The sequence below is a fragment of the Cervus canadensis genome, chromosome 5 (assembly GCF_019320065.1).
Source record: "Cervus canadensis isolate Bull #8, Minnesota chromosome 5, ASM1932006v1, whole genome shotgun sequence".
NCBI classification, from domain to species: Eukaryota; Metazoa; Chordata; class Mammalia; order Artiodactyla; family Cervidae; genus Cervus; species Cervus canadensis.
The window spans coordinates 15,108,080-15,135,244 of record NC_057390.1 but is presented as its reverse complement, the minus strand read 5'-3'; the positions used below and the strand labels follow the sequence as shown (position 1 = coordinate 15,135,244).

At 41.6% G+C, this 27,165-nt stretch overlaps 1 protein-coding gene across 14 annotated transcripts in view; it reads right to left on the bottom strand.

Moving 5' to 3' along the window:
* Positions 1-27,165, bottom strand: part of LTBP1 (latent transforming growth factor beta binding protein 1) — a 443,172-nt gene that overhangs the window by 254,258 nt on the left and 161,749 nt on the right. For 6 of the 14 annotated variants that reach the window (XM_043468289.1, XM_043468293.1, XM_043468292.1 and 3 more), the window contains exon 5: positions 9,679-9,846. The exons of 1 other annotated variant lie outside the window; for it this stretch is intronic. In XM_043468289.1, coding sequence (XP_043324224.1) covers positions 9,679-9,846 — 168 coding nt within the window. Of the gene's footprint in view, positions 1-9,678; positions 10,061-27,165 lie in introns of those variants that run through there. 7 more of the 14 variants (XM_043468296.1, XM_043468297.1, XM_043468302.1 and 4 more) reach the window with 2 other exon arrangements.

Sequence of the window (27,165 nt, the reverse complement as noted above, 5' to 3'; positions counted from 1 at the left end):
GCACCGCACCCACACTGGGGATGCCAACAAGAAGGACAGGGCCCTGTTTGCAGGCAGTTCGGGGCTCAGGGGAAGAAACTGGCATGGCTACCGATAAGGAGAGTGGGGCCCTACAGCCAGAGCGGTGCTTGGCTGACTCTTGCAAAGGCAGTGGGTGATGCCCAGGCAGAGCGGGCAGGGGAATGCACCACCCCCCACCCCAGCAGAGGCAGCAGTGTGAACAGGGTCACTGAGGGCGTGGAGCACTGGGGGACCTCAGTACCTCTAGAGGCTCAGTTTAGCAGAAGCAGACAGAGTTTCATGAGCTGAGCAGTTTAGAGCTTTCCCAAGATCATTCCACATGCTCAAGCTGACAGACGAGGAAAGAACACACACTTTGCGACACTGTGTTGCAGACTCCAAGGAATTTTGAAAGGTCATTTATCCTAGGCTAGCCTAGACTCCTTTAAGAAGTCCCATCCACCCCCATGATATAGGCCAGACATGGCTTAAAAGGAACAATCGATCACACATGCCTTTCTCACAGCCTCACAGACTGCTGAACCCTCTTTTACCTAAGGCTTTTTTTCAAACTGTCCCAACTACAGACATACGTTCTATACTACCCACTCTGACGCCCCTCACTTTCCCAGCTTCAGGAATCTTCACCTTCAGTCAAATAGTATCTCATTTTCTCCTGATTTTGGCTTTCAGTGTTAACCTATTGGTCCTCTTTGGTTGAACCACCTTTCCATGAAGACCCCTTCCATCGACTGCCCTCCCCCAATACACACACACACACCTGCCCTAATGAACAGAACCAATTTTATTTCCCTTACTTAAAAGCTCCATGCCAAAAATCATGTCACCTGTCTTATACAAAATAATGTTGAAGAAGTGACAGCTTTTCTGGTAATTTGATTCTACATTTAAGACCCTATCCTTTTTGCTATAAATAACCAAGACTCCTTTTGCAAAAATTCCAGGACCATTTTTTCACCCAGAGGACAAGACTCATTTGCCTCTATCCTCTGTAGATAAGGCTCTTTATCTACAGGTCCTATTACATGATTTCCTGATATAATACACATTGCTAAAATCTAACCCAAAATGAAAAAGTTTGGGTTTGGAAAATCCAAAATTTGGAAAAGTTTGAATAAATGCTTCTCACATTAGTCTTTGGAGAGGCTCTACAGCTTAAATAAAACAACAAACACAGTCACAGAGTTAGATTAAAAAGTTTGTGATGTTCTGTCCAAGAGCTCATCACTAGCTTCATTTGTCTTTGCTTAAATTGTGTCTCAGAGAATCCTTCCTGACATACTTGAAGTAGTGATCCAGGCCTTCTACCAACACTCCCAAGCTTCTCCCCCCTCAACGTTTCATCATAGTATCTATCACTACATGACATTATATCATATATAATGTTTCTGGCAGAATATTTTTGGTTGTATACATTTGATAGTAGTATACACTCACTCAGTTCAGTTCAACTGCTCAGTCATGTCTGATTCTTTGTGACCCCATGGACTGTAGCATGCCAGGCTTCCCTGTCCATCACCAACTCCCAGAGTTTGCTCAGATTCATGTCCATCGAGTCAGTGATGTCATCCAACCATCTCATCCGCTGTCTTCCCCTTCTCCTCCTGCTTTCAATTTTGACCATTCCAATGAGTCAGTTCTTCACATCAGGTGGTCAAAGTATTGGAGCTTCAGCTTCAGCATCAGTCCTTCCAATGAATATTCAGGACTGATTTCCTTTGGTATTGACTGGTTGGAACTCTTTGCAATCCAAGGGATTCTCAAGAGTCTTCTCCAACACCACAGTTCAAAAGAATCAATTCTTCTGCATTCAGCTTTATTTATGGTCCAACTCTCATATCCATACCTGACTACTGGAAAAACCACAGCTGTAACTAGAAGGAACTTTGTCGGCAAAGTGATGTTTCTGCTTTTTAATATGCTATCTAGGTTTGTCATGGCTTTTCTTGCAAGGAGCAAATGTCTTTTAATTGCATGGCTGCAGTCACCATCTGCAGTGATTCTGGAGCCCAAGAAAATAAAATCTCTCACTGTTTCCATTGTTTCCCCATCAATTTGCCATGAAGCAATTGGACTGGATGCCATGATCTTAGCTTTCTGAATGTTGAGTTTTAAGCCAGCTTTTTCACTCTCCTCTTTCACTTTCATCAAGAGGCTCTTTAGTTCTTCTTCACTTTCTGCCATAAGGGTGGTGTCATCTGCATATCTGAGGTTATTGATATTTCTCCTGGCAATCCTGATTACAGCTAGTGCTTCATCCAGCCCAGCATTTCTCATGATGTACTCTGCATAGAAGTTAAATAAGCAGGGTGACAATATACAGCCTGGACGTACTCCTTTCCCAATTTGGAACCAGTCTGTTGTTCCATGCCCAGTTCTAACTGTTGCTTCTTGACCTGCATACAGATTTCTCAGGAGGCAGGTAAGGTGTATTCCCATCTCTTGAAGAATTTTCCACAGTTTGCTGTGATCCACACAGTCAAAGGCTTTGGCATAGTCAATAAAGCAGAAGTAGATGGTTTTCTGGAACTCTCTTGCTTTTTCGATGAACCAACGGATGTTGGCAATTTGATCTCTGGTTCCTCTGCCTTTCCTAAATCCAGCTTGAACATCTGGAAGTTCTCAGTTCACATATTGTTGAAGCCTGACTTGGAGAATTTTGAGCATTACTTTGTTAGGATGTGAGAAGAGTGCAATTGTGGGGTAGTTTGAACATTCTTTGGCATTATCTTTCTTTGGGATTGGAATGAAAACTGACCTTTTCCAGTCCTGTGGCTACTACTGAGTTTTCCAAATTTGCTGGCATGGTAAGTGCAGCACTTTAACAGCATCATCTTTTAGGATTTATAATACCCTCTTGGAGAGTACCCTCACTAGTTTGTAGTTTTTTAAATTTTGGTTGAATATATGTGACATAAAATTTACTATCTTCACCATTTCTAAGTGTACAGTTCAGTAGTGGTATGTATATTCATATAATCTCGATTGTTACCTTCAAAACAGAAACTTGGTACTCATGAAATATTTCCTTATTTCCCCATTTTTTCAGCAACACCAGCAACAACTACTACTATTCTCTCTAAGAATCTGATTATTCTAAGCATTTCATAAGTGGAATCATGATATCTGTCTTCTCATGATGAGCTCATTTCACTCAGCATCATGTCCTAAGGTTCATATGTTGTATTGCGACGTATTTTTAATATAACAGGAGAGCAAGGACTTCGCCTATCTTGTTCATTGCTATATTCCTAAGGCCTAAACCAGTCCCTGGCACACAGTAGGTGTTCAATAAGTATATATGAGATAAATGTCCCCAATGCAAAGCCTTTTATCAATGGTTCACAGCTTAAATAAAGGAAATGTTCTGCATCATTTTATTTACTCAGTATTAGAAGATAATTTGAGAATGCCAAACATATTTCAGAGTAGTTGACAAGTTCATAACCACTCTAAATTATCCAAATGAAAGCAACCATTTTCTTAGTATTGTATTGGCTCATCTTTCAAAAACATGAAGCCTGCACAATGCATTAAGGAGGAAATATATGTGCCAATTCCAAGAGTGACGTGTTGCTTTCCCCTGGTTTCTGTGCTGGATGATTGTCAAGGGATCTGAACAACAACAAGAAGGTGAAGGACTGAGTGTCTCAACTAAGCTGCTCCCCCAAAAGTCTCAATGCCTCTCCCTCCTGAGCAGTGATGCTGGTTTATTTAATGCCTCATTAAGAGTGAATTTCCTTCCATCTTTATGAGGAGAACCTACATAATGAGTGTATCATCATGGAGGCTTCCTTTCCACCCCACAATACTACAGTGTTGAGATGGCTTTGTGCCACACATGGGAGACCCCCCAGTGTAGGGCAGCAAACCAACCTCAAAACAGGTGAAAGTGGCTACAGGCTGCTGTCACTATTATGGGCTGTTCAGAGCTTAGAAGATCAGACCACTAGTTTCCTGCCTAAAAAACTGAGAAACCTTCCCCGCTCTTCTTCAAAATGATAACCTTTTCAGAGAACTCTCTTAGTAAGTTCCGAAAGACTAAAATCCAAATGCTTAAGCTTGAAATTCAAGGTGCTCCATGGCCTTGCTCCAGTCTACCTTCCCAGCCCTGTCACCTAGTATATTACCCCCTTTTGAGTTTATATGTAACTCCTCTCAATTTCCATTTACCACCTGTGACCTCTTGTTTCCAGGTCTCAGTCTAAAGGGTTCATTCTTCCTTCCCATCCACCCTTATTTCGGGATATATCACCATGTCAAGCTGCATCATCCCCATCAGTCTATCATCACACGACAAGCATTTGGCTTCCTCCTGGAAGCCAACAGGTTTAGCAGCTGAGGAGAGCAGGAAAAACTAAACAGAAAAGTCACAAGCCATCCCTTCTCTCTCAAAGTACTCTTCCTCAGCTACAAGTGGTATCTCCTCCTCTGGGGTCTTGCTGTGCATTTTCTACCTTAAAGGGGGTCATTTACACACATTCCTCATCTCCGCCTCAAAGCATAAGCTCTTAGAAGGCAGCTTTATGAATTTTTTGGTCCTGGAAATTTTACCACAGTGTTATCTACCTGATTCCTTAACATAGGAGGCACCACAGAAGGATAAGAGGCTTTTAGACTCTGGAATAAGAAAACCTGACTTCAAGTCATCTTTGACCAAACCGCTAAAGACTTGGGACTCATATCTACAAAATATAGACATTTACCTCTCTCAGGGGAAACAGGAACCAAACGAAATAACATGGGATCAGAGTTTTTACTGGGTTAGCCAAAAAATTCATTCGGGTTTGTCCATTAACCTGAACAAACTTTTTCGCCAAACCATACATTAGCAAATACTTTTTGTCAGTATTCAACTGGTGCTAACAGAACATGAGTCCCTCATATTCTCCTTAGAGAAAGCAGCATCACAGAAACCACATGTGCTAGTTTAACAATTATGATTGCCTTTCACACTCTCTCTGCAAGTAAGTTATGCCAGACAACAGTGTTATTTTATTTGAAATATTCTGGTTGTGACAACATAGAATATCCATATTCTTCTTATTAGAAGAAGTTATAACTACAAACAACAACTTAAAAGTCCCAGGAGGTCATCTTCACTACAACCCCATGAAATGCAAAGAATCCATTAAAACAAACAACAGTTAACCTGCTCGCCCACCCAACTCGGGATATGCGTCCATCTTGGAAAAAAAGCAAAGGCACTTTCTACACCAAAAGCTGCTTTTTGAGATAGTGTGCAGGGGCTGTGTGGTTTCTGAGAGCTTCTACGATGGCACACCGGGCCCAGGGCCAGATGGTGAAAAGGTGATGGTGCAGTCCATCGATCTCATCTTCAGACACTTGCAAATAGATCTCAGATTCAAGTGTGGCTTTATGAGCAAGTAAACATGCATACAGAGGGCTGTCTCAATGGTTTTGATGAGCATATGAACTCGCATTAGATGATATAGAAGAGATTCATTCTAAAAATCAAGAAAACTGGGTCAGATCATGCTGAAAGGAGAGAAACGTTACTCTGTACCACAGTGTCTCCAACTAGGAATGATCAATGGAATGAGAAATCACTTGGCAATATGGTGTGTTTTTTAGGTATCCTTCGTTAGAAATGTTCTAAAACATGTATTCATATTGTTTAGCTCACCCTCATGTTATTACCCTCTGGAGGAGGGCATGGCAACCCACTGCAGTATTCTTGCCTGGAGAATCCCCATGGAGAGAGGAGCCTGGTGGGCTACAGTCCATAGGGTCGCAGAATCAGACATGACTAAAGCAACTCAGCAGCAACAGCATGTTATTACCAGAGGACAAAAAATGCTGTGGGATTGTTTTTATTAAAAAAGAGAGAGAGAGGGACTTCCCTGGTAGTCCAGTGGCTAAGACTCTGTGCTCCCAATGCAGGGGGCCAGGGTTCAATCCCTGGTCAGGGAACTTGATCCCACATGCTGCAGCTAAGGCCGGGAACAGCCAAATAAATAAATAAAATAAATAAATATATTTAAAAAAAAAAAAAAGAGAGAGAGAGAGAGAGGTAAAGGCAGGAAAGTGCAAGGAGGCACAAGTCAGAATGCCACCCAAAAAAAAAAAGTCATATTTAGAGTTTGCTTCACAGAGGATTCCACTTAATGCAAGTATTCTGTTACATCATGTCAACATCACATTCACAAAATAGAGTTTATCCTAGAATCTCAGAGTATTTCTTGTGGACATCGTCTTCATTCGGGCTTCACTTTCAGAGTCGAATTAAGTAGAAGTTATAGTTATTTCTCCCACTGAATTACCAGGAAAAGAGACTAGATGCTTAATGGTCACGAGAAAAGCACCTGCCTCTCACATCTGAACAGCGCAGACTCACAGTCACCACAGACCAGAAAGACAACACAGAAGCAGCACCAAGAACCAAAGAAGGAGGGGACTGCCCTGGCGGTCAAATGGTTAAGACTCTGCACTTTGATTGCAGGGGTTGTGGGTTCGATCCCTGGTGGGAACTAAGATTCCACATGCCACAAGGTGCATTTCAAAAAAAAAAAGGAACCAATGTCACCCCTGTGCCTGCTATAACCCTCAACCTACCCACTATCCCCTGCATTGTGCGGACGAGTGACCTGGACCAGGAGAGGACCGAGAGCCAGATGAGCACCACCCATGGACACGAAGAAGCCAGTGTGCAGACCCGCGGCTCTTAAACACCAGCTGCTTACTCTCTGTGGTAACGTCCAGCCTTCTCAGAAAACCCAGCTCCCTCAGGTTCTTCCTTCACTTTATCCCTCCTACACATCACAGTCAGACTCCAGGGAGGTAAAGCAGACATGAGGAGAGCTGGGCTTGAGCCCCAGCTGACTGACCTGCGTAATGAAGGGAAGCCCGTGTGCCTCAGCTTCCTTGTCCAAAAATATGGCGACACTAACGTCTATTCTACCTGGACGTCACCATGGAAATGTTAAAACTTATTTCTGCTATTCTGATCATCAAAATGGATTATTTAATTAAGGTGCCTTGACTACAAAATCGATATTGTTTTCCCTGGATTATTTTTTTGGCTCCTTGGGGGCAGGAGTCAGCAAATGCTGGCACTGGAGTCAAATTCAGCCCATCGACGGCTTTATAATGCAGCCACACCCATTCCCATACCTGCCATCTATGGCTGTTGTCACCATACCACACAGGACAGAGTGCGACACACACGGGGTGGGCTGCAAAGTCTAAAATATTTACTCTCTGGCCCCTTAAAAGTTTGCCAGTCCCCACATTTCAGTAGCCTTAAATATCACAGGCCAAAAAGTAGCTGACAAATTACATTTTGAATTTTCCTCAAACCACTATTTTCCATGTAACACATCTGATTTGTTAAAAGATTTAACACCCTGTACATATATATACATAGAGAGAGAGTACATACATAGAGTGAGGAAAACAAATTAGAAAACCACTTTCTGCAAGGAATAAAATCATCTTAAACTAGTAAATCTCAAGAAGATATCTTAGATGCCTAAAAATGAATTTCTGAAATTCTCTATTGCTAGAGAATCATAATCTCCAAATTCTACAAAATTACCATCTTCAACAAAATAATTTTTAAAACTTGTCTGTCAAATCACCCTGTACGGGAATTAAAGTAGAGACGAGAAACAGCTCAGGGTATAAATGAAACATTTCCCATGATTTCCGATGTGAAACTATTCATTCCTCTGCCCTCTCCCTTTTATTATTACTTCTTAACATCAAACTACCTTGTCAGTCCCCTTGCGGCAGAGTTGAGCCTGGCTCTGAGATTTTTCAGTAAATAGCTGTGCTCCGTTTTGTATTTTGAACAGGCTGTGTGCATCCTGTCCCTAAACATCTGCTTAAATGCCAGAGAGGAAAGTGCAGCATGTTTTAACAAGTAGACTTCCTCTGCTTCTCAAAGCCCTCAAATATTTAGTTTCGAAGTGAATACACCATAAGCCAAAAAATTACCACCCGCCCAATTACTCTGTCATTTCTACTGTGAAGGTTTATGAAAAGAGACAAAAGGAAGCGAAGCAGGCGTTATCGATGATGGAGAAGGAAGAAAAGCAATGAGAATAAGGAAGGCAATCAAGGAACGTAAAAACGGAAAAAAAGCCATTTAGCTCATAATAACCTAATTGGGAACTTCTTTTTCCCTTCTTTGTCTATAGCCCTCCAAAAAAGCCAAAAAACAGTTTCGCTTATTACTGATAAAGAAAAAGTCCTAAGGTTTTAGAAATGGGACTGAATTTTAGAAGCCACTAAATATAAACCATTTATTTTATGGATGGGAAAAACTAAGGTCCAGAAATATTAACTGCCACATCCCATGTATTAGCCAGTTAGCAGCAGCACCAGGATCAAAATCCAGTTTCCCCGATCATCAGTTTAAACACACTTCCCATTAGACTTAGCTCCCTGCCCTGCTAAAGCATGATATGCCATTTGGCACCTAACAGCTAAATTTTTCTTAAAAATATGTCCGAAGTACCCCTATCATCACCAGGAAATTAACAATACCCCTTTAAATAGTATCTATGGGCACATGTTTTTTCCAAGTATAGACTTATCAAGAACAGTGCTTCAACCTCCAAAGAAACCCAAGTCACAATAAAGCAGCAGGATAATCAAAGAGCTAATGAGGACTTAAACTGCCTCCTTGTATTTTGTCTTGATGGAAATCAGTTTGAAATAGACACCACCCGCCCCCCACCCACTAGACACATGCTCCCAAGACTAAACAGCAATATTCCATAAAAAGACCAGATCTAGCCAGTGTTATTATCTGTCTGACATTTGGGTTATTCTTGTGAGTAACTCATAAAGTAACGTGGGTGTCTGTGATTATTTGAGTACACATGGCAAACCATAATTGGTCAAAAAATAATAAAAGACATTTTTCCGTGACAAAAATACCGTATTGAATGACAACATGGCAGTGTGACAGCATTCAGTGGACCGCAATACTTTCTCCATTTACAAACTAGTAAAAAGAAACAAGAATGTAAAAGGAAAAGTCTTTCTGCAGTAACTACCATAGTTCATATTTAGATTATGAAAGATTAAAAGGTTTTAAGTGCTGACAGTAATCCAGGAGCACATCTTCCCCCAAATCCATGTCATACATCAAACTTATAATTCTGCCTTTTGATACGCAGCAGAAACGTGGCAAAAGATGCAAGTCTGTATCCCCTTCTACAACTGAAATACACATATTTGACAATTTTAAGGAATTTTTTAGAACCTGGCTGTTTATGAAAGTTTCATCACCACCATCCAAATTTTCTCACATGAGTCAAATCTAACATAAATTTGACTTATCACCGAGCAGATAAAATTTGAAATGGATCAATGCAAGCTGTACACTGGGGTCTTAACTTAAAGCCTCTTTCCTCCTGTCCCCCAATACCTCCCCATCACCACAGGCTGTGTCCATGATAAGTAACCAAGGGTAAGACTCTCCTAGCCATCTCTCTCAGAAACCAAAAACCAAGTTAAAAATGATACCGAAAGTAATTTAAAAGATCTCATGAAGGCAGCATATTCGTACTGGTAGACAGAAACCCATTCAAGCAGAGAGCGGTGTGAATGGAGGGGGTGTCTAAATGCTACGAGCTCATCAAACGCTGGTCGGTCAGGACAGTTAGGGACCGTGGAGGAACTCACCCACTCGGAAGTTCGTGGCTGTCAGGGTGTCGGCAGCGTGACCATTCTCACTAATGAGAGTGGTGGTGTTCCCCTTCTCACAGCTGTTCTGACAGCTGCCCTTGGTGCAGGTCACTTTACAGATGCTCGGAGTAAAGACCACCTTGATGCGGCCAGTGTGGTTACTCACTAGGAGCGGAGGCAGAGAGAAAAAGAACAACAAACACATCAGCTTAGTATCCATGAACTTGCCTTGGAAGGTTTAAAAAAAAAAAAAAAGGAAAAAGAGAAAGGAAAGGAGGGAGAGGGGGAAAGAGAGAGCCCACAACCCGGCAGGTTTAAGGAAAGAGGGAAGCCTTCAGTGCTCGCTGCTCTGTATCCAGTGGTGTCTCTGAAACAGGAGTAGGAAGCTTAGCAAACAGAACTCTGGGATGCACTCCAAAACCACATTTGAAGTCGAGTCACTGGAGTGGGATTACTAACCACAATGCTGCACTTTATTCACGGGCAGACAAAGAGCAGTACGGAGGGCACGACAGATGAAAGAGCCAGCCCTGACAGGCAGATGTAACGCACAGAGGTTGGCCGTGCACCTAGTGCTGAATAAACTCCTGTGTCCTCGGCTTGCATACTTTCCCTGTTCCTCCACTTATTAAGTCACTATTTGCAGCCCGACCCCTGGAAATGTTTTAGGCATGCGGCATGTCTGAAAACATCTGTCTCAAATCTCCTGGCACTCCCAGCTGAAGTGATCAAATCCTGTGACGCAGCTGCGGGAGCCCAGTGCTTTTTGACAACTCTGGGGCACTCTTTCTCCATATAAAATTTTTCAACCTATGTTTCGTTTTACTGTGAACAAGATCCATCTAAAAAAAAAAAGGGGAGGCCAAGTCCCTGGGGCTAAAAGGTTCGTCTCTGTTAAAATGCCATCCCGGAGCTCTCACTGTGGCTCTTCACACGTCACCTAAAGCAAGTATTTCTTTCACTCATACAGCCCTTTAAAAAAATAAAACCCAGGTGCTACCACCTGTTATACGGCAGAGGCAGCACAACATCGTAGAATTGGCAGTCATCTTCAAGTCAGATTCTGGGTGGAAATCCTGGCTCTACCATGCTGTGACCTTGGACCTGTCATCTCACCTTTTCTCCAAAATTTGAGAGAATTAGCACTGATATTTTCCAGCCAGTTTTAACTTGTCCTGTTTATCAGGGGCCAGCAAGCTATGGCCCTGGGATCAAATCTGGCCCACTGTCTGCTTTTGTAAATAAAGTTTTATTGGAACACAGCCACTCATGCATTTCCGTATTGTTTACGGCTGCTTTTGCGTGGTAACAACAGAGCCTCACAGAGAAGAGACAACTTCATCCAGAACTGCCACTTGCAGCCAAGCCCCAGTATAAAACTCTGGCAAGGCACAATGCAGAAGCCCTATTTGGATATCCACATTTGTGAAATGCCCCCAGCCAGGTTCTTCCACTTCTCAGGGGCCTAGGCAGAAAACAAAGATGGTAGCAGCAGCTCAAGAGAGTGGAAGAGAGATGATTCTTCTCTGAAGCTTTAAGGCTGGGTGGAAGCAGTGCGCTTCCTGGTGTCACTGTGTTACTGCTGTGGTCATAGGAAAAGCCTGCCTTTGGGTCAGCCTATCTTCTGCCATCCCCTGCCCAACAGAAGAGATTCTTCCCCCTTTACACTGCTTTGCTTTGACCAGGATTGTATTTTCAGACAATCACCAAAGAAGCCTCTATAGGCCCTCAACAAAATGTGGTCAAATCTGAGCTTGGAAACAAAAACATTACACCAAAGGAGTCATCAGAATTTCAAGGTAGGAATGGGGCTTCAAATACATTCTGACTTCTTTTATTTGAACATCTGTAGGAACAGGGAGCTCATTACCCACTAAGATGGCACATTCTAGTCATGAGCTGTTTCTCACAAATGCTATTCTTAAGCTGAAGTTATGTCCTCACAGTCGGCTATACTCATTAATTCTAGTTCACCTCCCCTCACAATCTAATGCCTCTTCCACATGGCAGCCCTTCAACTCGTCAAAGATATTACAACAGAAGCCAAGAAGGCTGACGTTACAAGGGATCTGAGAAGATCCGCTTGGGTTGGCCCTCTCACTGAAAAGAAAACGATTCTTCTGGAGCAGAAATACCCTCAATTCTTTTCAAATGTTTTCCTAAGACTGTTTCTCATTCACCAGTGGTTCTAACACAGAAGATCAGGATACATACTCTGGGGTGTGGGGGTATCTTAGTGGCCTACCAGGTCTTCCAGCCCCTTCCAAGAAGGCACCCAGAAACTTTTTCTACAAAGAGCTACACAGTGAATATTTTAGAGCCGTAGACCTACAGGACTCTGCTGCAAGCAATCAACTCTGCTGCGGCAGCAGGAAAGCAGACTGCAAAAAACCATATGTCAATGAATGAGTGCGGCTATGTTCCAATAAAACTTTATTTAAAGAAACAGTTTTCAAACTAGTGCTTTACATGCTTTCAGGACATTTAAAATTTTGGGTGGACGATGAAAGTGAAAGTGTATTAGTCTCTCAGTCGTGTCAACTCTTTGCGACCCCATGGACTGTAGCCCACCAGGCTCCTCTGTCCATGCAATTCTCCAGGCAAGAATATGTGTTGCCATGCCCTTCTTCAGGGGATCTTCCCAACTCAGGGATCAAACGCAGGATTCTTTACCATCTGAGCCATCTCATACATTTTAAAAACTACAATGGAATGCTGATTCTAAAACAGACAAAACTCACCTAGTTTGATTTTTTTTTTTTTTTTTTTACAGTAGAAGGGAAAAAAATCAGCTTACGTTGTCAGACCACACTTACAAATATCTTGAGAATACTTTGTGTGTCTAAGTGTGTGAAGCCCAGGGGGAAAAAAAGAGACAACATCGTCCCACTTCAAAAGAATATAAACTTCTATTTTTTCTGGCTCCTAGTACAATAATGAAGATGGAAATGTTGTGCCAAATATTTTGTCTTCTCTGGCATTAACTCGTAGTACCAGCAGCTGCCATGCAGATGCCCACACCGTTACCTAAATTATGCTCACTTAGGTGAACTGAGACATCCAAAGAAAGCAAGCCCTTCATCATTATTCCCATTTTACCTTCCAGCTACAGTAGTCACTTTATAGGCACTTGAGATTCTCTAGGCCTATTGTTTTTAGTATGTTTCTTTGCCAAAAAAATTCTTTTTGGCCTAGAATTATCTGGATTTTCAAAAGACAGAGACAGTTTCACATGCCTTAATTCTGAGTTTTTAACACTCAACTTCTTGGAAGCAGAAGATATATTTTCTATTTCCCCCCTTGTGTTTCATAAGCATTCTGTTATAGTGTAATCTAATTCTAAAACAGACATTTGTATTCTCAGTGGATCCCCCTGTGTCTACAGAAAGCATTTATAATATTTCTTCATTATAATTAGTTTTAGTTTTCCACATCAATCTCAAAATCAATACTGAAAAACTCAACTGTTTGACATTTTGTCATCCAGAGCTCTGAGAGGATCTGTGTAGACATTAAATGCATTAGAAAATAGTCTTACCTATGTTCACTCTTTCCAAATCATTTCCACTCCTTTAAAATCATTTCATCATATCTAGGGTATTATGTGAAGAGTAAGTTTTATAGTACATACAGCTATGATACAGTACTGAGTTTGAAATTCTTGGCATGTGATGAGCTGAATTTACTCATCTCTCAAGAGTTCAGTGGGAAATTCATTTGGTCTTTAAGAGTCATCTCCCTCAAATGCCTTGAATAAATTAATACCCAAGGGCCCTGTGAAAGGGAAAGTGAAAGTCACTCGGTTGTCTCCAACTCTTTGCGACCCCATGGACTATAAGTCCATGGAATTCTGCAGGCCAGAATACTGGAGTGGGTAGCCTTTCCCTTCTCCAGGGGAATCTTCCCAGCCCAGGGATAGAACCCACGTCTCCCGCATTGCAGGCAGATTCTTTACCAGCTGAGCCACAAGGGAATAAAGTAGGTAACCCAATAAATGTGGAATAAACAAAGTGACTCAAAGACTAAACAACCCCACAAAGATCAGGGGCTCACAGGTCTCTCTGGTCCACCACTGGGTTTACCAGTGATGAAAGCGAAGCCCACGGTTCAGATCAGTGGAAGATCATCCCTAGCTGCACCCATTGGCTGACTGAAGTATTTCAACTCTCTGAAGCCGAAGTCAGCCCAGTCAGAAGTTAATAGGGCAACTGTTGGCACAGCTTTCATGCTCAGTCCCTCTAACAAAAACATGTAATTTGTAGATCCTCGTAGGTAAATCAGTCCCAGAAATCTTTACCAGGCGCTTTCAAACTTTGGGTTTTAGAGTCCTTGGCTACAAACAGATTGCCCGAAGCAACACAGCGCCTCCACTGAGCCTTCGAGTCAGTCAGTTAAGACACTTGAGAGTCCACATCCCGTTTACAGCTTCTGCCAGACCCTGGGTGCATTCACACCACCAAGAGGAGGTGCTGGCACATGGGTTAAAACACACCACAGACATTCAGACTGAAAGACAGATGGGGTGGAAGCGAGGCCGATACCCTCCCCAATACAAAAACCTTTCATTTCTGCTTCCCAATCCTAACAACAGAGCAAAACTTAAAAATGCGAACACTGTCCTTGACAAATGGACTTTAGTCTAGAAAAAAGCACAGCTGCCATCTTTCAGTCATGAAACTAGGATGTGACCAAAAGCAAAGGCAGCCAAAGAAATAAATATAACAAGTTCAAGACTCACATCATAGGTCATGAACAAAGTCTCTGCTCGCATCCAACCAGAATGCTGTGACTCAGCACTCATCCAACGTCAACAAGAGGGGCCAACCAGCACCGGCAACATCCTGGGAAGGAGAAGCCTCGTCTCTGTGGGTAAAAGGCACCATCCTGCCTGGGGGACTGGGGCCTATTTAAAGAGACTGAGGAGCCGATTCAATACCCAGGTCACGTGGGAGAGAAACAAAGTGAACAGCTCATTCTCCAGCTTTGCAACCCACTGCCTGCCCCCAGGCCGAGGATTCTTTGAAGGACAAATCATAAACACATTAAATAATGCTTAGAATAACAGGACTTGATTGTTCAGCTCTCTGGCCTTGCTTAACTCCTCCTGGACTATTAAAATAATGCCAATAGAGTCCTCTGTTCTCAAGAAAGGTGCTATGTAAACAGAAATCAGTATCAAATCCATTACTTCATCAGGTTGCCCCAGTCATGGAAAATTCTTCAAGAGGGAAACAGAGGTAACTAGTTCTGCTGTGGGCACTTTCTCAGATGAGAATCTAGGGTTACAGGCCAGCACCATCTCTTGGAGCTCTTCCACAGAGAACTAACTGAATGAAGAGGTACGGAGATATAGTTGCTACGCTGGTGATATAAACTAAAACATCTGTGCTCCCTCCTTTCAATGCTCCCTTAATATTCACTGAAGGAAACTCTATCAGTTCCTCACCTCTTACAGAGGCCTCTATGATTTCCTTACATTTTTATACATGTAAGAAGATAGATATATAAAGAGGCAAAGGAAACAAGTATATTAAATCATTTAAGACTACATTTCTGGATATATTCTGAGTTTCTTGAAGAATGGCTTATTTCTCATAAAGCAGGTACTAAACATATGCCATGTTTAAAAATGTACATACAGCCCCCAAAATATTCGTTGGGCAGAAATGCTGCAGCTAATTAACTAGCTGTGCTCAAGTGTGACTTCATTTATTATCTCATGGAAAAAGGAGAAGCTACAAAGCTAAGCTACCAACTTACCTGGATCGACAGTTATCCTGCCTTTCTCCCAATAAAGGAGGTGGTCCTCCCTAAGACCAACTCACCATTAAAGCAATGGATCCCCTTCCCCTCTTGCCCAAAGACTTCCTCCCTGTTTGTTCCTGTTAGCAGGCACACCTGCCGTACCACATCCCATCTGTCAAGAACACCTCTGCTCTCAACATCCCCATTCTACTCCCCTGCAGGTACCACTCTATTTCCCAGCTCTCCTTACAGCCAAAGCCCCCTGAAGAGAGGCTCTGCTGGTTGCCTCCACCACCTCCCCTCCCATTCTCTCTTGAACCTGCCAGAGCCGAGCTCTTGCTTTCAACACTTCAAAGCTGCTCCAGTGAAGGTCGCCACTGGCCTCCAAATCCAACGGTAAATCCTCTGGCTCCTTATGAGTCAAACTTCCAGCCTGTTTGACACAGAACCACTCTGGTTCATGATACACTTTCTTAACTTGGCTTCTAGGTTATCCTATCCTCTTATGGTTCTCTCCTACCTCGCTGATTCTGTTCAGGGGAAGGCTCCAGAGCTCAATCTCTGTAGTCCTTTCCTTTTTATATGGACTTGCCAGATGCTATCATCCTACCTCATGGATTTAGATGCCTTATGCAGATTTCTGGATAGAGAATGTTTAGCTCTAGCCTGGACCCCTCAATCTTGCATATGTGCATACAGGCACTGGAGATGTGTGTGTTTATGTGTATATGCAAGTACCCAACTGTACCGCTACCTCCGGGACTCTGCCAGGTAGGTGTCTAAAGTCTAGTGGTCATCCCAAGCAAACATTCAAAATTAAGCTCTGGTTCTTTCCTGTACCCACAATCTAATCTGTTCCTCTTCAAGTCTTCCCCTATCTCTGCAAATGGCAAATCTATTCTTGATCCTTTTTCGTTATGTGAGATGCAATACAACATGCAAGTCCTGGTAGCTCTATGTCCGGGGGGATGATATCTCACCACCTTCATGGCAAACACTTTGGTGCAATTCACTACCATCTTCTGTCTGGATTATTTCATGTCTCCCAGCTTGACTTCCTGCTTCCAGCTCTGCCTTCCTACAGCTTTTACCCCCACAGCATTCAGAGCATCCTTAAATGTACGGCAATCAGATCACGGCACTCTTCCCTTCAGTGACCTCCCATCTCATTCAGAATACAAGTCAAAAGACCTCCCAAGGGCCTAGTGGGCTCTCCACAAGCTGTGAGCGCCCCCACACCCCGACCATGTCTCTCACCCCTGTTCCCAATCCACTCATTCTGGCCTCCGTGCCTCCTTCAAATACTGTGCATATTCCTGTCTCAGGGAACTTCTTATTCCCTCTGTCTAGAATATGCTTCCCCAGAGATACATAGTGTCTTCCTCCCCTTCAAGACTGCTCCAGAACATCACATGACCAGAAGATTTGTCCCAACTACCTGGCATAAAACTGCACATTACTGATTCTTTCTGTGCCCCATTTTCCATTTCCTATTTATTCTAAAGACACTTTATAGATTTGGTATTTCACTACTGTCATTAAAAACACAGACTCCATGAGGGCGGGAATGTGTCTGGTCACTACTAAATACTGAACATGTGTTTCATAGCAAATGCTCAAGAAATATCGAATGAATAAACTTCACTGACAGAGAACTAAGGAAATAATATTTATCTAAGGGATAATTGTCAGTAATTTTTTTTAAAAAATAAAGAAACTTCTATGAAACCTTTAGCCTCAAAACATTTATTTAATGCTATATTTGTCAGAGAAAAATATTTTAGTCATAAAAGTTTCAGATTAAGGGAAAGCACAGTTGTTGCTCAGGAAACCCTGCAATAATTACAAAAATTTTTTTCCCAAAATCATTAAAATGTTACCAAAAAATGGTCAATGACATAAAGTAAAAAATTTCAATTAAACATGCCAATGACCGAATAACTGAACAAACAGGAAATAGAAATTTCTCAAGAACTTTTTCAAAAGAAAAACAGACAATTACTTGCTCCCAAAATTTCACAACATATTATGCAAAAACCAAAATGACACATAATGGAAATTTCCACTAATTTTATAAATAAAATTTAAGATGATGTCTAAGGAGTTTAGTTTTTTAATATATTTCTGATTTACTTAGCATTCATTCTCTTTGTTAGGCTAAGAACAACTAGGAAATTAAAAACACTTCTACTCAGATTCTTCAAGACTGATGTGAATTGCCATTAAGCCATAAAATCCACCCAGAAAGAGAAATACACTTTGGTTCGAAGTTCAGGCAGACTGGCAGAGGAACTAAGCAGAGGCCCAGCAATAAAGATGGTAGATTTCATCCCAAATTTCCATTTATTTTAGGAGTTGGGTCTCATTCCCCATTTCACTCATTTAAGCTTTGTTTTAGCTTGACTTGAGATTTAAGGACCAAAACTTTCACTTAGAATTGTACATTTTCTCAACTTCAATCTTGCCTTGCCAGCCAGTCTCCACTATCCCCAGCAAGAATTTAAAAGGCGCACCTTGAGTCTTCGGGATTGTTTTAATAAGCTTCCCTTTTTCTCCTTGGAGTTCTCCCTTCTTAAATAACAAACCTAGGTTCTCTTCTCTAGAAATACAATAAAAGGTCCTATTTTCATCCCTGGAACAAAATCCAGTATGTTTGAAGGTATAATATATTTTATAGTCAAAGAGGCTCACTTTTACCCAACAAATAGTTTACTTACCCAGCAGACTCTTACCAAGCATATTTGGGAAAAGAAAATATAGTTGGTAATTAAAGTAGAGAACTAGTAAAACAAACCAATGGCTCTCTGATATTTTCATTTTCTGATCTTTTCAGTAAAATATGCTTCTTTAACACTGTAGACCCTGAGGGGATGCAAGCAACTGACCAGCCATCCTTCTTGGGGTACCCTCCTCATTTCTGGGGTCCTATAACTGCAGCAGGCCATCGCTCCATGGTGCTTTCTTCAACAAGACTTGAAAAACCCTATCTAGAACATGTGGGAATCTCTCCTCTGCTCCTAATCCTTAATACCAGAGAACCAGCCCCTCCAGAATGAACTGTGGTTTTTGAGATATGGTGACTGCAGAGTTGAAGAAACACAAGACTTAAGTTCATAACTTTAAAAGTACCAAGAATACTGGGAGGAGCACAGTAGACCCACTTTCTCAATCCTGAATTGAGGGTGCAATTCTCTGCCTGGATCTAGAATCCTGACAATCATGGCAACCATCCTTAGTGAGGGTTACATGAGTTTGCCTAGGGATTTTTAGTTCTTTGGCATTGTGGTTCAAGATGTTCAAGAGTTTATCTCCTGAGGGATAAATACCATTGAAAAGATGCACTTTTTCATGTGAAAAGTCTCCACTTCTCTCAAACAGCCTACGTCAGCCTTCACAGCAGCACAACTCTCTAGATTCCACACTGACCAGGGCAGTGGAAGAGGCTTAAGAGGACTTTTTCCACTGTTCCTGAATCAAAAGAACAAGCTGCAGGGCAGTAAACACTTACCTGTCTTCCATCCCTAGCACTCATTCGATCTGGCTAGTTTGTGTGGGCTCCTTACAGAAGGAGGGGGCTAGACACGCTTTACATGATTCAAATTTTCTGTCCCTTAATTTTAGAACAGAATCAGCTTTTATTTATCCCCACATTTGTTGTTTTTCCAAAGAGAAGTCAATGAGGGCATTTGTTATCGGTCTATCACTCACCATTTCCATAAATAACATCTGCTTGTTTTGCACATGAGAACCAAGTCTGACTAAAAGGATACATATCTGCTGGGCTTCATGTTTACCAAGGAACAAATTTCACGGCTTGTTCACAAGCCTGATCAAGTGGGGGCCATTCCTCATGAGAATCTCCAATGGTCTCTACTATCTACTTGGAGAATTAGGATTCCACATAGTCTATGCAATTGTTAAAAAATATATATATATTCCCAACAAAATCAAACTCCCTCAAAGGAAATGAAGACTCCTTCCCATCCACATTTGATCTACCTCAACTTCACCAACCACATATAGCCAAGACATCAGGCAAGCAGGACCATCCCACCATCCTCACTCACACACCTGCTTCCTTCTCACGCAGCTTCCTCTCCCCTCCGCGCCCCCAGAAAAGCTTTGCTCCTTTCTGTCCAATCTTCATTCTTTCACTCCCATGCATGATTCTCACCAAACTAGGCAGGACCAAACATTCCAACCTTCGACTTTTTCTTGGCTCTTTGCACATGCTTCTATTTATGTATGTTTCTCTCCTCCAACCTTCCCTTGGCCACAATCAAGCCAAAGAAAACAGTTTGTATTCTCATCCTCCTTTGCTATTTTTAACATATGTCCCACCTGGTGATTCTCCCTTTTTGGGAACGGGAAAGAGTACGTGGCAAGAGGGGAGTGACAGGGGAAAGAATGCAGGGGAAGGAAATGAACTCAGGCTGGGAAGACAGGGGAAGAAAGACAATGGAAAGGGCAGAGAAGTGACTTTTACTCAAGTAACTAATACCTGGAAGTCACAAGACATTAGCGGAGTTAAATGCCATCAAGGTTCTCTTAGTTCCATAAGGGCACTTGGAAACTTCCCTCTTATATTAAAGGCAGACACAAAAGAAGAAAACGACCCGCTACACTTTACAAAAGCGAAATTTGTTTGAAAGAAAAAGTCAAAGGACAAGGCAGAGAAGGAAGTCAAAACCTATTGTACCCTGGACAGGCGTTCTGAATCACTGGAGTTGCCAGGCCAGGAGTAGACACCTTGATGTGCCTCTGATAGATCTCAACGCTTTTATGTAGGTAATGAGAACCCACTGCAAATAAATATTATATATTAGAAAGCCATTTGAGAAGTACTAAGGAAGTTGAACATATGAATATTTTTGTTAACTATCAAAACTCCTCCAAAATTTGATGGATTCAACTGAAAGAAAAAAACTATTGAAAAAATTAGTTATATAGAAGAAAACTGGCATTTTTAAAATCTCTCAAGTAATTTAGAACTATAGAATCAGGGATATTCAAGCTTGCAGAACACCAATTCTGTCATTTCTTCTTTCCCCAGCACAAATTTCTCTGGCTCAGTTTTTAAATGACTCCATCAAATGGCCCCAGCTACTCTCCCCAACGGATTACTGCCAAATTCAATATATCTCATCATTAGGCAAGATTTCAGCCTAAATATCCCTTTTCTCAAAGTCTTCATATTATATCTAACTATGCTCTAGTATCATGTGATAAATAAAATTGAAAACTGATTAGTTGCCAATAAAAAATGAATTACTGATGTGTAACTACACATCATAAGTTTTTCAGCTGTCAGCTAATTCTTTTTAGGTTACTCATTTTCAACTTTTCCCTTTTGACTCTCCTCAAGATAATGCCTCTCCCGTTGAACATGGATGGTTTTAAAATGTGTCTGCAAATTTTTTTATGTCTTTCTTCAAAAGATGATGTCCAACTCCTCTCCCCTTGAGCCTGGATTGGTCTGAGCAACTCATGTCTAATGAACAGATTAAAGCAGAAGAGATAGTATGTGACTTCAGAAATCAGATCATAAAAGGCACTGCACTGCAGCTTCTGTCTTGCTCTCTTTCTTGGATCACTCATTCTGAGGGAAGCCAGCTCCCAGGCTGTGAGAATACTCGAGGAGTCTATAGAGAGGCCTGTGTGACAAAAAATAAGCCTCCTGCCAATCCCCATGTGATTGAGCAATCCTGACAGCACATCTTCCGGCCTCAGACAAGCCTTCAGGTGACTGCTGCATTTCCCCTAGAGAAGGATTTGAGCCAGAACCAATCAGCTAAGTTGATTCTTAATTCCTAACCCACAGAAACCATAAGATAATGTTTGTAGCTTTAAACCACTAAGGTTTGGAATGATCTGTTACTCAGCAATAGATAATGTAAACACACACACACACACACCTACCTTCTTCTTCTCTTCTTTTCCTTTTGCATAGATCTGAGAACATAGAAACAATATGTATGGACCTTTCTAAATGTACAGAGCACTGTCTGCATGATTGATGAACTCAAGACACATGTTGTTCAGTTGTTCAGTTGCTCAGTCACGTCTGATTCTTTGCGACCCCATGGATTGCAGCACACCAGGCTTCACTGTCCGCCATCTCCCGGAGCTTGCTCAAACCTCTGTGCATTGAGTCGGTGATGCCATCCAACCATCTCATCCTCTGCCGCCCCCTTCTCCTCCTGCCTTCAATCTTTCCCAGCATCAGGGTCTTTTCTAATGAGTTGGCTTTTCACATCAGGTGGCCAAAGTGCTGGAGCTCCAGCATCAGTCCTTCCAATGAATATTCAGGGTTCATTTCTTTTAGGATTGACTGGTTGGATCTCCTTGCAGTCCAAGGGACTCTCATGAGTCTTTTCCAACACCACAGTTCAAAAACATCCATTCTTTGGCACTCAGCCTTCTTTATGGTTCAACTCTCACATCCATACTGACACTGGAAAAACCACAGCTTTGACTGTATGGACCTTTGTCAGCATGAAATGTATTGAGCACTTTCTAAGCTACAAAGTTCACATACACACCACAACCATGTAAGTAACAAACTCACAGCCATTTCATAGACTAGGAAACTACAAAGACATTCATCAGAAATTTGACTAAAGTCGTTTTGTTAGGAAATGACAGAAACTGGGTTCAGTGCAAGCGCCATTCTTTCCTCAAAATCCCAATGCTTCTCCTATACTTTTAATGAGCAGTACTGTGAAAATCACATGACACTAAGTACTTGGGAAGGTTGGAATGAATGAGAAAAGTCAAGATGGAGCACATAAGGGAAGGACAGGATGAAGGAGGGAAATTAACATAGAATGGAGCACAAACAATGTATTTGGCAGTCATGTTCAGTCGTGCCCTTCCTCTCAGCTCAATTTTACAACAGTCTTATGGAATAAGTGTTAAAATTTTTATTTGACCAAGAAACTAACAGAGGTTCAGCAAGATAGGGCACAGTGAAACCCCTCACTAGCTCCACCCTCCAAATCTTTCAAACAAGAGTAGAAAATAAGACATGCACAATAATGCCATTCAACCCATCTACCACACAAGGTTGTGGAGGAGGCCATATGAAATAGTTTGTATGGATATGACTCATAAGCTGTTAAATATGCAAATTCAAGAGGTTATCATTACTTGCAGTCAGCTCTTAGTGGGGAAACTCAAATGACCAGCAACACTTTCCCCATGATATTATATATTATATTATATATTATATATATTATTATATATTATACAATATATATTATATGTTATATAATATATATATATTATAATATATTATATGTTATATGACACCCAAGAGCTTGTAAACATGGGAAATTTTCATCTCGAAATGTTTGCTTTCATGATCATAATGTTTACTAACACTCTACAAAAAAGTAAAATTCTACTATCAACTTTGCTCTCTACACAATCTTCAGGTAAGATCTGACTGCTTCACTTTGTCTGAGAGGTATCAAAATGGATCTCAAATAGCAGTAGGAACCCACTGATTAGAAAGGTTTATTTTGCGTATGGACTATTTTCATTAAAAAATATTCCTGTCAGGACTTCCCTGGTGGTCCAGTGGTTAAGAATCCGGCTGCCAGTGCAGGGAACACAGGTTCAATCCCTGGCCCGGGCAGATTCCACATGCCACAAGCAACTAAGCCCATGCGCCACAACTATGAAGCTTGCACACCACAGCTACTAGAGCCCACACACCTACGGCATGCGCTCTCCTCCACAACGAGAAGCCTCTGCAATGAGAACCCCATGCATCACAACTGGAGAAAAGCCATGCACAGTAACAACCGAAAGTTAATTTTAAAACACAGACAGGAGCTCTATATTTAAATAATTTTTGTAAAGTCTTTACTGAATCTGTCACAATATTGTTTCTGGTTTATGTTGTGGTTTTTGGTTTTTTGACCAAGAAGCATATGGGATCTTAGGTCCCTGAACAGGGATCCAACCCCCTCCCTGTGCATTGGAAGGTGAAATCTTAACCACTAGCCCACCAGAAAAATCCCCAGGTAATTTCTTAAAAGTGTCATCAACATTAAAGTCCTACATATAATAAAGTTGAAAAATTTTTAAATATAGTCAAATTTTGACTTTGGACTCCCCTAAAAGTACCGTAGGCTAACTGAATTCTGCCAAGAGTCATAACAAACACCCTTTTTCAACAACACAAGAGATGACATGGACATTACTAAATGGTCAATACCAAAATCAAATTGATTATATTCTTTGTAGTCAAAGATGGAGAAACTGTACACAGTCAGCAAAAACAAGACCTGGAGCTAACTGTGGCTCAGATCATCAACTTCTCATAGCAATATTCAGGCTTAAACTAAAGAAATCAGGGGAAACCACTAAGCCAGTCAGTTCAGTTCAGTCGCTCAGTTGTGTCCAACTCTTTGCGACCCCATGAAGCACAGCACGCCAGGCCTCCCTGTCCATCACCAACTCCCGGAGTCCACCCAAACCCATGTCCACTGAGTCGGTGATGCTATCCAGCCATCTCATTCTCTGTCATCCCCTTCTCCTCCTGCCCTCAATCTTTCCCAGCATCAGGGTCTTTTCAAATGAGTCAGCTCTTTGCATCAGGTGGTCAAAGTATTGGAGTTTCAGCTTCAGTATCAGTCCTTCCAATGAACACCCAGGACTGATCTCCTTTAGGATGGACTGGTTTGATCTCCTTGCTGTCCAAGGGACTCTCAAGAGTCTTCTCCAACACCACAATTCAAAAGCATCAGTTCTTCAGTGCTCAGCTTTCTTTATAGTCCAACTCTCACATCCAAACATGCCAGCCAGGTATGACTTAAATTAAATCCCCTATGAATATGCAGTGGAGGTGACAAATAGATTCAAGGGATTAGATCTAGTAAATAGTGTGCCTTAAGAACTATGGATGGAGGTCTGTAAAACTATACAGGAAGCAGTGAACAAAACCGTCCCAAAGAAAATGAAAAGCAGGGAGGCAAAGTAGTTATCTGAGGAGGCTTTACAAATAGCTGAGGAAAGAAGAGAGGACAAAAGCAAGGGAGAAAGGGAAAGGTACACCAAACTAAATGCAGAGTTGCAAAGAATAGCAAGGAGAGACAAGAAGGCCTTCTTCAATGATCCGTGCATAAAAATAGAGGGAAAAAACAGAAAAGGAAAGACTAGAGATCTCTTCAGGAAAATTAGAAACATCAAGGGAACATTTCACCCAAAGATGGGTACAATAAAGGACAGAAATCGTAGAGACCTAGAAGAAGCAGAAGAGATCAAGAAGAGATGGAAAGAATACATGGAAGAACTGTACAAAAAAGATGTTAATGAACTAGATAACCACAATCATGTGGTCAGTCACCCAGAGTCAGACATTCTGGAATGTGAAGTTAAGTGGGCCTTAGGAAGCACTGTTGTCAATAAAGCTAGTAGATGTGACGGAATTCCACTAGAGCTACTGAAAACTCTGAAAAACGATGCCATCAAAGTCTTGCACTCAATACATCAACAAATCTGGAAGACCCCAGGACTGGAAAAGGTCAATCTGCATCCCAATTCCCAAGGACAGTATTAAAGAATGTTCAAACCATCAGACAATTGACCTCATCTCCCATGCTAGTAAGGTCATGCTTAGAGTCTTCCATGCTAGGCTTCAGCATTATGTGAACCAAGAACTTCTGGATGTCCAAGTTGGGTTTAGAAAAGACAGAGGAACCAGGGATCAAATTGCCAACATTTGCTGGGACCATAGAGAAAGCAAGGGGATTCCAGAAAAAAACACCTACCTACCTCTGTTTCATCGACTATGCTAAAGCTTTTGGCTATGTGGATCATAACAAACTATGGAAAGTTCTTAAAGAGATGGGAATACCAGACCTTTTTAATTATCTCCTGAGAAACCTGTATGCGGGTCAAGAAGCAACAGTTAGAACCCTGTATGGAACAACTGGTTCAGGATTGAGAAAGGAGTATGACAGGGCTGTCTGCTGTCACCCTGTTTATTTAACTTATACGCAGAGCACATCATGAAAAATGCCGGGCTGGATGAGTTACAAGCTGGAATCAAGATAGATGAGAGAAACATCAACTACCTCAGATATGCAGATGATACTACTCTAATGGCAGAAAGCAAAGAGGAACTAAAAGAATCTCTTGAAGTGGGTGAAGTAGGAGAGTAAAAAAGCTGGTTTAAAACTAAACATTTAAAAAAAAAAAACAAAAAAAAACTAACATCATAGCATCCGGCCCATTAGTTCATAGCAAACAGAAGGGGAAAATGTGGAAGCAATGACAGATTTCTTCTTCTTTGGCTCTAAAATCACTACGGATGGTGACTGCAGCCATGAAATCAGAAGACGATTGCTTCTTGGTAGGAAAGTATGACAAACCTAGACAGTGTGTTGAAAGCACAGACATCACTCTGCCGACAAAAGTCCATATAGTCAAGGCTGTGGTCTTCCCAGTGGTCATGTACGGTTGTGAGAGCTGGACCTAAAGAAGGCAGAGCACCAATGAATTGATGCCTTCAAGCTGTGGTGCTGGAGAAGACTCCTGAGAGTCCCTTGGACAGCAAGGAGATCAAAGCAGTCAATCTTAAAGGAAATACTGAATACTCATTGGAAGGACTGATGCTGAAGCTAAAGCTCCAGTATTTTGGTCATCTGATTTGAATAGCTGACTCATTGGAAAAGTCCCTGATTCTGGGAAACATTGAGGGCAGAAGGAGAAGAGGGTGTCAGAAGATGAGATGGCTGGATGTCATCACAGTGCAATGGACATGAACTTGGGCAAACTCTGGGAGATGGTGATGGACAGGGAGGCCTGGCATGCTGCAGTCCATGGGGTAGCAGAGTCAGGCATGACTGGGCAACTGAACAACAAAAACAAAAGTAACTTACACAAAGAGCTAAAGTGGCAATCTTGTCAGTAAACACTATCTGTTTTGGCAATTTTCAACTCACTATACTTTTGGTTTCTGACAAATACATGTGTAACGTGTAAGGTGATGCTTTAAATAGTCAAATAATGTATGAATGCTACTGATACAATGTAATACACTGAATGAATGCATATGAAACACTTAGTACAGTGGATGGCAAGTAGTAAGTGCTAAATAGGTAAGGAGAAAGACAAGGATGCAATCCACATATTGTCTTTGGGGAAGACAAATGAGCCTATGTCCAAATTTCCTAATTAGCTGACCTTCAGAGACATGAATGTAACTTACAATGCCAAAAGCAGGTTTTTTAAATATATTTTTTATGTTCCTGAGGTATATTAAGGTGTGGTTTGGAAACTGGGATCCCTGACAAGAAACATTATGAATCACTTTCTCCACTAAGAGTATTTTTAAAACTCCTTTTTAAAAAGGCATCTAATTTTGCTGTATTTCCAGGTTCAAGACATGGCAGGGTGCGTCTGATATGAATTTATACACTCTCCCCACCAAGCACCGTGGTTGCCTGAAAACCCATACCAAAAACAGTGATGAATGAATAAAAGGTATAATGGGGTTTCGGAAGTCTTATGGAAAGTGTTCCTACTCACACTCACTAACGAACTGTAAACTGGACATTCTCCATTCCATATGAGCAAGAATCCTGAAACCAAAAATCCTAATGGCTGCTCAGACGTAAATGTGGTAAAACAGCAGGTCTTACTGAAACCAGGCCAGGCAGAACAATTCTTTACATGTTTCAATAGTCTTGAGGAAATGATGGAACTGACTCATCCACTTCTTTGTCC